Source organism: Coccomyxa subellipsoidea, assembly GCF_000258705.1.
Source record: "Coccomyxa subellipsoidea C-169, whole genome shotgun sequence".
NCBI lineage: Eukaryota > Viridiplantae > Chlorophyta > Trebouxiophyceae > Coccomyxaceae > Coccomyxa > Coccomyxa subellipsoidea.
In genome coordinates this window covers 1,412,501-1,424,632 of record NW_005178032.1, presented here as the reverse complement: position 1 = coordinate 1,424,632, position 12,132 = coordinate 1,412,501, and the positions used below count along the sequence as shown (strand labels likewise).

The 12,132-nt window shown below is 57.6% G+C and overlaps 1 protein-coding gene across 1 annotated transcript; it reads left to right on the top strand.

Annotated features, from left to right (window-relative positions):
• Positions 1–157: 157 nt before the first annotated feature.
• On the top strand, positions 158–7,672 carry COCSUDRAFT_43000 (hypothetical protein; the record flags this gene model as incomplete). The annotated part of the gene is made up of 20 exons (XM_005646496.1): positions 158–214; positions 1,025–1,111; positions 1,283–1,397; positions 1,560–1,642; positions 1,775–1,908; positions 2,064–2,181; positions 2,318–2,422; positions 2,644–2,791; positions 2,948–3,058; positions 3,232–3,431; positions 3,923–4,023; positions 4,227–4,431; positions 4,631–4,693; positions 4,851–5,010; positions 5,187–5,392; positions 5,572–5,730; positions 5,989–6,222; positions 6,516–6,689; positions 6,885–6,977; positions 7,157–7,672. The coding sequence occupies 20 exons, from the start codon at positions 158–160 to the stop codon at positions 7,670–7,672; spliced, it is 3,069 nt and encodes a 1,022-aa protein (XP_005646553.1).
• Positions 7,673–12,132: the final 4,460 nt, after the last annotated feature.

Sequence of the window (12,132 nt, the reverse complement as noted above, 5' to 3'; positions counted from 1 at the left end):
ATATGAAACCATGCATGTCGGAAGCGTATCGACAGGCGAGGGGAAATGTCCCTTCCGAGACAGTGGATAGAGAGGTGGAATGCTTGATGCATATCAATATTGTAGACTCAAAAGGAAGAATGATGAAATGATATAGAGTGGGCCAAATTCCGATAGGATGCGGGTGGCCTCCCTATTCACGGGAGCCGGGGGTTTGGACGTTGGTCTGGAACAGGTGAGGAGTCGCCCTTGGCTTGGGATCAAGTAGGTGGAATATGATGCAAAGTATTTAGGAATACAAAATTCTATCACGAAGGTGTCTCGCACTTGTTGCGCCAAATGCCGTTACTGATCAATCGTTTTCAATGCAAGCGCCCGTTGTCGACGGTCTTCTCCTCACGCGCAGGCTGGACATACCATCATTCTACAATGTGAAAGCGATCCAGGAGCCCAACAGGTAAGCTTCTGTCCGTGAGCAAGACAGTCTTTGGGTCTTGAATTTGAGGTTGAGGTTCTTGTCCAGCATCAATGTGTGGTAGGAGTGACGTGCTCACCGCTATGGATCCAGCCAATTGTCCAAGGCAGTGAATCTCTAAGACATGTCGTATGGTATCTATTCAGGTGCTCAAGCGAAGCTTTCCTGGGACGCTCTTGGTGCCTGACGTGTGCTCTCTTGCCTCCCTGCCTCAGGCAAGCTGGCAAATTGGCTCTCATGCATATCTCTAGGGCCTGGGGGATTCTGAGTTTTTTTCTGAAATCAAAACGGCGTTTGTAAACTTGTTCGTGACCATAGCCATGCATGGGCTTCTGACTAAGAGTTTCAGCACAGGAGACAGAGATACTGGCGGCTGGCTTTCCCTGTATTGATGTCAGCAGGGCGGGGCTGAGGAGAGGCCTCAATGGGCAGGTATTGCAGAACTGTTCTTTTTCATGTTCTTTGCGTTCTCTTTGGCGCGTGTCAGTCAAATGCTGTCTGTTGAATGCTTCTCAGCACTTGCTTTTAGTTGGAAGTTGAATGCAATCATGATACAATCATGATGCGCAGAGCACTTCCCTTGTGCGGCATGTCTTCCGGCTGCTGAAGACTGCTCTTGGAGAGAATCGAGGCATCCCATGGGTGCTCCTGGAGAATGTGAGTACTTCACACAAGCCGTGTGAAACATTTTACATATCTGCCTATATGTTAGTCACCTTGTCGCCATTCAGCAGTCATCCCATGACTGCTCGCAGCTGGCAGAGCAGGTCCCATTTTTCTTATGTGTACATTTGCGAGGAGTTTTGAGGAGCACACTGATTTGTGCAGGTCGAGGGCCTGCTGGATCGCATCAATGGCCAGTCGCCTGTCATAGAATACATCGTAGAGCAGTTTGAGAACCTGGGATACTCCAGCTGGGCGCACCGCATTATCAACACAGCAAGTGCGTCTGACCGCGCCCCTTTCCTGTAAGTTGCTTGTGCTTGACATTCTGATGGTCGTGTAGGCTGCACCTTTTCCACAATCCCCTGTGACTTTGCAATGCAACTCCAGAAATTTCATGAAAGGTAGCTGGCACAAGACAGGCGTTGCACGGCGCTTGCAGGTTTTGGAGCGCCCAATCGCCGCAAACGAGTCTTTGTTGTCGCATCCCTCCACGGAGATGCCCGTGATGTGCTGCTGTCTCAGGTGAAATGGATACCAAGGACTGACTTCTGCTGCTTACTGTGTTTCAGACACATGTGGGCCGGACTGCAGGTCCTCGGAAGGGAACCTCATTATGGCCCTGGTCAAATCATTAAGGCCCTTGTGGTGGCACAGGGGGTCCTCTGCAAGGGAGCCTGCTACCAGCTCTTCAATGGGAAGCCCTGCTACTCATGCCACCAGGCACACGGTCCTGACGGCACTGGTCTCTCTCCCGACTGCACCTATGCCCTGGACCTCTCCAATGCCCAGTGCGCTCTCAAACCCCTGACTTACCATATTGCTGTTTGTGTCGGCCCTGTTGATGCGTCCTTCTACTTGAGAAAACACCGATCTATGCTTTAGAACGCAGCAGTGCATAGGGACACTACTTGCAACCCTTTTCTTACGCCTGACTTGTGAACAGGAGTGGGCCGGGGCTTGATATGGTGCCAACGCTGAAGACTGGCAACGGGCGCATGTGCCTGCTGCTCAAGTCCGGTCAGCTGGGCGCCCTGCGCACTGAAGATGCTGAAAGGCTGCAGGTGCCCACCTCACAGTCCATCTTATGCCTGAAGCGCTTTTTTCTCGTTTGCTGGTTCCTTCTGGGACAGACTTGCTTTACGTCTTCTCATGCTCAAATCGGCCAGATATGCCGCCGACACTCGACAAAAAATGCAGGGCTTTGAGGAAGGGTACACGCTGCCCTGCTTCCCCATACGCGGCCCGGGAGTCAACCTGCACGGCGGTTCAAGCCTCAGGGATGCGGATGTGGACCGCAGGGAGGTGAGCAAAGCCCTCCTTTCTGCGTTGTCTTCTCCTGGCTTATTCCTCAATACAGGGTCTTCTATTTCGGTAAGCTGCTACTGCAACTGCTCACGGCCGGTGAAGAGCTGGGTCATTCATTATTTGAGCAGCTGCTGGTGCGATGGCTAATAATCATGAAGAGGGGTTGCCAATGAGTAGAGGGTGGTGGACACAAGCTGATAGGACATTGCATATTGCAGTCACATCGCTGGGCCCTGCTGGGGAATGCCGTGTCAGTGCCAGTCGCTTCATGGCTAGGACAGCGCCTGGTCAATCCCCACAGGCATAAGTACTATGTGGGATCCAAAGACCGCAAATTCACCACACCACATGCAGCCATCCCTCAAGGTGAGCATAGCTTTGCACCCGGGGATGACCACAGTACGACGAGGTGGGAATCGTATCTTTGCACTGCATGCGCCAGGAACAGCCGCGAGAATTTTATTGCTTGATCCTTGCATGCATGCGCAGGAGCGGCAACCTGAACTATTGTATGCATGCCAGGAGGTCAGCCAAAGCGCGATGGAGTAGAGTTTGAGTGGACAAAAGATGACAACGACCTCCGTGTGCCTGCGGAGGAGCTGTACGAAGTCAGCAACCAGCTGGAGCTCCCAGGTGTGATCAGGGTTATGACTTGCGCTGTGTGAGCAAAAGCTGTCCATGTTGTACAGAATCGTAACAGGATGCACCAAGTCAAGTTGTGCGCAAATCCGAGTCACTCTTAAGGAGGCAATGGCAATGATTGCGCAAGGAGCGCCTAAGCTGACTTGTCTTATTCTTGTGCACAGTCAAGGCGGTGGGTGCTAGCGGAGAGGAGTCGCCTGCACCTGAAGCAGCCCCCAAAGCCGTGGACGCTGCCCCACCGGCGCAGACGGCGACACCCTCCACTTTCGCCAGCATGGAAGCTGATAAGGCTGTGGGTGACAAGGCAACCCTTGCCAACACGCAGACACAGCTCCCCTACTTTCAGTTCAACGTCATGCGTCAGGTACTGGGCAGTCATAGCCTACCTGCAATTTACGCCTGCAAGCGCAGATTTCAAGAATCTTCCAAATTCCAAGTCAGCACCTACTGCGGTATATCGATTGGCGATGACTTGAAAGTGACAGTGGCGCTTCTTTTGGTGGCTTTCTTTTAGTGGCCTGAAGCCAATATGGCTCTGAACAGATAAACATGGTATTACTGTGGCGCATAAACTACCTGAGGGTGTCCCTCTTTGAAGCCACCACCTGGCTTATAAAAATTAAATTGAACCATGCTTGAAGCCACTTTATCCCTTTCCAGCAGAAACACGCCCAAAAACACCGATACCAGGAGAAAGTTTCTGAAAACTCTAGCATGTAGCCAGTTTTGTAGCTTCAAAATTTTAATGTAGCATATGTTGTAGCCAAATTGGCTTCCAGACAAAATCTTTATAAGAAACACTGTGTTGGCTACGTGTTGTGCTGTCAGTGATGTGTATGTGGACATGCGCTGCAGACCGGCAACAAGGCACAGCCGACAGCGGGTCAGTCTGGGCTGCGCATGGACGACGGGACGCCCTGGCCCCGTGCAGCTTGGTTTGTTCGTGGGATTGGCAGGTGAGCCTTTGACTTCTCTCTTCACTGACCAGCCTTATTTGTCCTGTCCAGAATATTCTATAGTTCACACAGCAGCATCCTGCATATGACAGAGGAGAAGCAGCCAAATCTGTAACTTAAAAAAGTGTTTTTGGTGTCGATGTTGATTTTCACGGAATGACTGAATAAATTGCATGAAACAGCTGTTGTGGGTGTGGGAGCAGATACGCAGCCGATGGCATGAGCGAGGCGCCAGTGCTGACGCCGCTGACGCTCCTGGGCGACTTTGTTACTCAAGTCGGCAAGGCTCCAGAGAAGGAGACCCTCACCACCTACTTTGCCCGCCTGCGTGAACAGGTTGCACGGCCCTCTCTATCGGCAGCACAAAGAACACCTCTATCTTCACTGCATGTGCCCAGCACCGCCAAGGTAGATGCATTGGGGCAATCCCTAGATGAGAAGGGTCCATTGACCGACCTGAAGCGTCAGCGTGCTGAGGTCAAGTGTTACCATGTGATTGCTTTATAATGCTGCGCAACTAAGAAGACGATTCAATGCTGATGCTCTATCCTCAGCAAATTGGCTGCATATTGTTGCAAAGCTGATTCAGATGATATGCTGCCTGCAGGGATTCAACATGGAAGATGTGCTGCAGAGAGCCCAGCAGTGCGGCGCCTCACTCAATCAGGAGGTGTGCCCTCCAAAATTCTTGTGCCTGTAGAAAACGCTTCAAGTTACAAAGCTTTTCTGCCTGTCACCTGCATGCACATCTCCACAGCAGACGGGGGTCTGGGGCTGAGGCCAGTGCTCCTGACCAGCAGCGTGAGGGGTGTAAACCTGCTTTGTAGGCGGTGCGAATCACGCGGCTGCAAGGGTACACGCCGGACGTGGACACACTGGGCACGCTGGTGTGGGCGCGCACTCCGGCCGGTGTGTGGTGGCCCGGCGAGGCGCTGGACCCCCACCACATGCCGCCCACCCGCACAGTACCTCCACTTGCCTCCGCTGGTGAGGACCGCCTCTGCCTGCCTGCGAGCGCTCTCCAAACATCAGTCGGCAACATGAATCCGTGCAGCTTTGGCCTCACAGGGAGCCATACGTTGTGTCCTTTATGTGTCCCAATACTGTGACTCGAGCTGAAAGCAAGTCGCAATGAGGCTGATGCGGGGGTCCGGCGCTTGCAGCGCTGACGAGCGCAGAGTACATGGCGAGCATCTACAAGCCCAGCGGCGGCGAGGCTCCGCCGCCGATGCGCATCGGGAGCACCATTGTGGAGGACGCGGCAGCGCAGCATGGCGGCCACGAGGCTGTGATAACAGGCAGTGACATGGCACCCGAGGGGCCACGAACGCCCGCGCTTCGTGACACCACATCACCCAGCAAACGAAAGGTGCGGCCTATTTTCTTACTGCGCGCACAGAAAATGTCAACCATTCGGCTGGTTGGCCCGGTTATTGTAGTGTGTTCCTGATGCATCCTGTGCAGCCATATTAATGGTAAAGGGCGGTTCTGGGGCGGCCTGATTGCGCATGAAGGAACATGATTGGCAATCTGACTCCTCTTCTACAGGTGCTGGTTGTGCTTTTTGGACAGCGCAGCTGCATGTGGCACTCTCCAGCCCAGCTGCTGCCCTTCAAGCGCCATTTTCATGAGAAGGTGGCTGAGGGCAACGAGTTGATTGGCGCCAGGAAGATGGCACGACCTGGCCTCTTCACCAGAACCGTGCAGGTGCGTTATAATTGTATTCTGGTGTGTATGTCTGCTCTGCTCTGGCCACTTTTGTGATGGCAGCACAGTAAAATGGCAGAGGTCCTAAGTGCAATATACCTTTCTGTGTGAATTTTCACATGTATATAGTGTGCTTGCCGGGAGTGGCTGCTGGTGCAGCGCTCATGAGGCTACTCCTGGCGTCATTCACCAACGTGCACCTTTGTTTGATGCCATGCAGCTTTGCAGGAGGCATCAGCATCCCATGCATCTGCGCAGGAAGCCAAGGGCTTGGCGGACGCAGTGGCCGCTGCGGCGGAGGGCGGAGACAAACCTGACAAGGGCGCCCACAAGGAGGCGCTGGCAGCCCTGGCAGCCACACGAGCGGCTGCAGCAAACCTTCGTGTCCGCTGCGGGTACTGCGAGGCCTGCCTTGCCACACAGGGCGCCGCGCGCCGCTGCCTCGTCAATCGCGCTGCAGCCGCTGCTGCAGCTGGCCATTCTGGGGCTCAGGTCTGTCATGTCCTCCACTTTAGCGATATGTTATCAAACCCAAAACCCCCCCACGGTTTCTTTTTATGTGTCTCTGAGCAGGCCTGTACCATGTGCGCCTATATTGATGGAAGTGAGCAAGGTGAGCATTTACTCAGTCAGGGTGTGCTTCCCTTCGCAGAAGCTGGCCGAGGTTGTTTTTGTTGAAATTGTTGGCATGCAGCAAATTCATGACAGTTGTGGATCTAGCACAGCGCAAGAAGATTGAATTGGTTGCTTGAAATGCCTCACGGTCTGGGCTGTGTGCATTTCAGGTGGCTGTCACAGCTGAGAGAGCGATAGGGGCCCGCGTATCCTTGTGGTGGCCGATGGACGAGGACTGGTACCCGGGCTTTGTGACAGCGTTTGACCCCCTGCGGCAGCGGCACACAGTCTGCTATGACGATGGGGACGTCGAGATTGTGGCTTTGTGGGCGCCGAATCAGCTGGTAAGTCTCATGACAGAGCCTTGTCGTCCCTGAAGCAGTGCTGAAGTTTCCTGTTCCATGCTGCTTTTGTGCGTGCCTAAGCACAATACAGGTGTTGCTGGACGTACCTGGTCCGTAGGACTGGAAAACCTGTAATAACAACGCACAATACTGGACCTTCTCTTGACAGAAAAAAAGTCCCTTTGCTGGTGACAGGTGCGTGTGGAGACCAGTCCTGATGATTGGCCTGCTGAGGCGGAACGCATTGCTAGGGACTGCAGGCTGCACAACGCTGCTTTTCTGGCGAAGGTACAGTGCGCCGAACATCTCCTTACTCAGCCCTAATTGCTTGTCTCATGCTGAACTGAGTGTTATATCAAGTTCATCCACGCGCAACTGGGCAAACAATTCAGGCGCTCTGAATTTGCTCTGAAACACACCGAAATGTTGACAATACTCAATAAAATGCTGCCTTGGATGTGCTGCAGAGGAGGGCCAGCAGAGCACAGGAGCCTAACGCTGTCATCCCGACAGAGCCGCTAAACGCATTTGAGCAGCAGCGTGCTGACAACATTGCGCGCAACCAGAGCATGCTTGCCAACCTGGGCATTCCGCTGACCGAGCAAACCTTCTCTGCCGCTGGCGTTTCAGCCAACCAGGGCGCGAACGCTGCGGGGAATAGCAAGGGCAAATTCATCGGGGGCTCATCTAGCAGGCGCCGCAAGCGTGTCACAGTCGACCGCCCGCAAAACAAAATGCCTTGCCTGCCCTTGCCGCCTGCGACGTTAGATACCAGTGTTAGCTTGGAGAGCAGCGGGATCACAGTAATCCTGGTGGAGTGCAGTCCAGCTGTGGCCTGCGACATGGCCACTTGGATGCAGCCTGACAACGATACACCACCCCCAATTGAAGCTCACCTGTCTGTTGGGGGAGCGAAGGACTGCAGCGAGCTTGGCAGCAAACCACATGCAGCTCAAAGTTGCAGCGCAGCTGAGCATACATAGGAACAACCATCTGCAACGAGCACGCCTGGACCTCTGGAGGGCATTCATTTGCGGCACAGCCGTCACCTGAGGCTCTAGCCAATCTTGGGTGTGAGACAACCCTAGTAGGGGTTCCAGTGCGGGTAGTTCATGAGGATCCATTTGGAATGTCAAAGGCCAAAAGAAAAAAGAAGAGGAAGAGAAAAGCAAGCGCATGCACGGAACTGCTGCTAGGCACATAAAAGGGCAACGCTAGCAGTTTAAACAACACAGTAGGTGAACTCTGGCACGAACCATATTCTTGTAGACCAGCGGACAAGAACACAAACCTAAAGAAGTATGCATGATTAAAAACATCGGGGCATACAGATTGTAATAGATGATAAGGTGTTTACCATGCAGGCGATTGTCGTTCCATTTGTCATTGCCTTGGTTCAATCGGCTCATCATTTCTCGCTCATGCGGCTGCCATTATCTATTTCTGTGCGACATCATTGCTGCCAAGTTTCATTGCACGCTAGTGAACCCGATGAATGATGTAACATTTTAAAAAACTGAAATAATAACGGAAGGGCACTGCCAATTTGTTCCAAAGCATTAGCCGAACAATGGGATGAGCGCGCTCTTGTTTGCACTGTTGCTTGATGAGAAGCGAGAGCCTGCCGAGTGGTTGCCGCGGCCGCCAACGCCGCCTTCGCTGCTGAATCAGCATCAGATGCTTCTGTTTGCACCTTGAGCAGTGTGGCCACAGTCGACATAACTGCCCAAGTGCAGCTTCCGACAGACGAGAGTCCTAGGCTGCAAGACTGGGTGCTCCTGTAGCAACATCGATGCCCATTAACAGTGGGACCGCGCTCTTGTAGTAATAATAATGCCAAAGAGACGGCCCAGGTTTTAAACAGGTGGCTTCGGGTATTTCCGCGGCGGCCATCCGACAATTAGTAGCCCACGCATGTTTGCAAATGTCGTAAATGTCAGCTGAAATACCCCCGCCGGTGGCGCCGCGCCGCACGGGCGGGTCTGCCGGCATAGAGGATCGGTGTGTTGGGCAAGCGCTTTGCCGTCCGGCAGAGCCCCATAACACTGTACATACGTGGTGGGGACAATTTGATTCACCGGAAGTGATACCCCTGTAGCACAGGTATAGGCCAGCCGCATGCCTGGTGTGGACTGGGGACTTCACCATTAGGGGCGAGTGCAGCCGGCCCGGGTTCCCCTCAAGAATATCCGGCTAAGTGCACACGTAGACCCGCTTGCTCCAATCCACGCACCCGCCTGAGGAATACCCGTGCTCCAATGGGATAAGCGGAGGAGTAGGTAGACCCCCAGTCCCGAATGTGTTCACGGTCTGACAGGGTCTATATTCGGCGGCTAGCAGACGATTAGTCCGCTTAGCCAAGCGGTATTTGGCGACAGTCCACCCGTCATGAAGTCGGGCGCCCGTCGGTGCAAGGGTCTACCGACCTTTGAGCGCGGCCCCGGGTCTCCCTATCGGGAAGGGGCCTCTGTATATCCGATGGGTCCTGTGCCGGACTGCCCCCTGGAGCAGGATTCTGCAGGCTGCCGGCAGTGCCGGACTACCCCTGGAGCAGGATTCTGCCGGCACGCCGGCAGTGCCGGACTGCCCCTGGAGCAGGATTCTGCAGGCTGCCGGCAGTGCCGGACTACCCCTGGAGCAGGATTCTGCCGGCACGCCGGCAGTGCCGGACTGCCCCTTCTGCAGAATTCTGCAGGCTGCCGGCAGCGCCGGACTGCCCCTGGAGCAGGATTCTGCAGGCTGCCGGCAGTGCCGGACTACCCCTGGAGCAGGATTTGTCGGCACGCCGGCAGTGCCGGACTACCCCTGGAGCAGGATTCTGCCGGCATGCCGGCGGTGCCGGACTGCCCCTGGAGCAGGATTCTGCAGGCTGCCGGCAGTGCCGGACTACCCCTGGAGCAGGATTCTGCCGGCACGCCGGCATGTGCCGGACTGCCCCCTGGAGCAGGATTCTGCCGGCACGCCGGCAGTGCCGGACTGCCCCCTGGAGCAGGATTCTGCCGGCTGCCGGCATGCCGGCGGTGCCGGACTGCCCCTGGAGCAGGATTCTGCAGGCTGCCGGCAGTGCCGGACTATCCCTGGAGCAGGATTTGCCGGCACGCCGGCAGTGCCGGACTACCCCTGGAGCAGGATTCTGCCGGCACGCCGACAGTGCCGGACTGCCCCTGGAGCAGGATTCTGCAGGCTGCCGGCAGCGCCGGACTATCCCTGGAGCAGGATTCTGCCGGCACGCCGGCAGTGCCGGACTGCCCCTGGAGCAGAATTCTGCAGGCTGCCGGCAGTGCCGGACTACCCCTGGAGCAGGATTCTGCCGGCACGCCGGCAGTGCCGGACTATCCCTGGAGCAGGATTCTGCCGGCACGCCGGCAGTGCCGGACTGCCCCTGGAGCAGAATTCTGCAGGCTGCCGGCAGCGCCGGACTGCCCCTGGAGCAGGATTCTGCAGGCTGCCGGCAGTGCCGGACTACCCCTGGAGCAGGATTTGTCGGCACGCCGGCAGTGCCGGACTATCCCTGGAGCAGGATTCTGCCGGCACGCCGGCAGTGCCGGACTGCCCCTGGAGCAGAATTCTGCAGGCTGCCGGCAGTGCCGGACTACCCCTGGAGCAGGATTCTGCCGGCTGCCGGCATGCCGGCGGTGCCGGACTGCCCCTGGAGCAGGATTCTGCAGGCTGCCGGCAGTGCCGGACTATCCCTGGAGCAGGATTCTGCCGGCACGCCGGCAGTGCCGGACTGCCCCTGGAGCAGAATTCTGCAGGCTGCCGGCAGCGCCGGACTGCCCCTGGAGCAGGATTCTGCAGGCTGCCGGCATGCCGGCGGTGCCGGACTGCCCCTGGAGCAGGATTCTGCAGGCTGCCGGCAGTGCCGGACTATCCCTGGAGCAGGATTCTGCCGGCACGCCGGCAGTGCCGGACTGCCCCCTGGAGCAGGATTCTGCCGGCTGCCGGCATGCCGGCGGTGCCGGACTGCCCCTGGAGCAGGATTCTGCAGGCTGCCGGCAGTGCCGGACTATCCCTGGAGCAGGATTCTGCCGGCACGCCGGCAGTGCCGGACTGCCCCTGGAGCAGAATTCTGCAGGCTGCCGGCAGCGCCGGACTGCCCCTGGAGCAGGATTCTGCAGGCTGCCGGCATGCCGGCGGTGCCGGACTGCCCCTGGAGCAGGATTCTGCAGGCTGCCGGCAGTGCCGGACTATCCCTGGAGCAGGATTCTGCCGGCACGCCGGCAGTGCCGGACTGCCCCTGGAGCAGAATTCTGCAGGCTGCCGGCAGCGCCGGACTGCCCCTGGAGCAGGATTCTGCAGGCTGCCGGCAGTGCCGGACTACCCCTGGAGCAGGATTTGTCGGCACGCCGACAGTGCCGGACTACCCCTGGAGCAGGATTTGCCGGCACGCCGGCAGTGCCGGACTACCCCTGGAGCAGGATTTGCCGGCACGCCGGCAGTGCCGGACTACCCCTGAAGCAGGATTCTGCAGGCTGCCGGCAGTGCCGGACTATCCCTGGAGCAGGATTTGCCGGCACGCCGGCTGTGCCGGACTACCCCTGGAGCAGGATTCTGCCGGCACGCCGGCAGTGCCGGACTGCCCCTTCTGCAGAATTCTGCAGGCTGCCGGCAGCGCCGGACTACCCCTGGAGCAGGATTTGTCGGCACGCCGGCAGTGCCGGACTGCCCCTGGAGCAGGATTCTGCAGGCTGCCGGCAGTGCCGGACTACCCCTGGAGCAGGATTTGCCGGCACGCCGGCAGTGCCGGACTACCCCTGGAGCAGGATTTGCCGGCACGCCGGCAGTGCCGGACTACCCCTGGAGCAGGATTCTGCCGGCACGCCGGCAGTGCCGGACTGCCCCCTGGAGCAGGATTCTGCCGGCTGCCGGCATGCCGGCGGTGCCGGACTGCCCCTGGAGCAGGATTCTGCAGGCTGCCGGCAGTGCCGGACTATCCCTGGAGCAGGATTCTGCCGGCACGCCGGCAGTGCCGGACTGCCCCCTGGAGCAGGATTCTGCCGGCTGCCGGCATGCCGGCGGTGCCGGACTGCCCCTGGAGCAGGATTCTGCAGGCTGCCGGCAGTGCCGGACTATCCCTGGAGCAGGATTCTGCCGGCACGCCGGCAGTGCCGGACTGCCCCTGGAGCAGAATTCTGCAGGCTGCCGGCAGTGCCGGACTACCCCTGGAGCAGGATTCTGCCGGCACGCCGGCAGTGCCGGACTGCCCCTTCTGCAGAATTCTGCAGGCTGCCGGCAGCGCCGGACTACCCCTGGAGCAGGATTTGTCGGCACGCCGGCAGTGCCGGACTGCCCCTGGAGCAGGATTCTGCAGGCTGCCGGCAGTGCCGGACTACCCCTGGAGCAGGATTTGCCGGCACGCCGGCAGTGCCGGACTACCCCTGGAGCAGGATTTGCCGGCACGCCGGCAGTGCCGGACTACCCCTGGAGCAGGATTCTGCCGGCA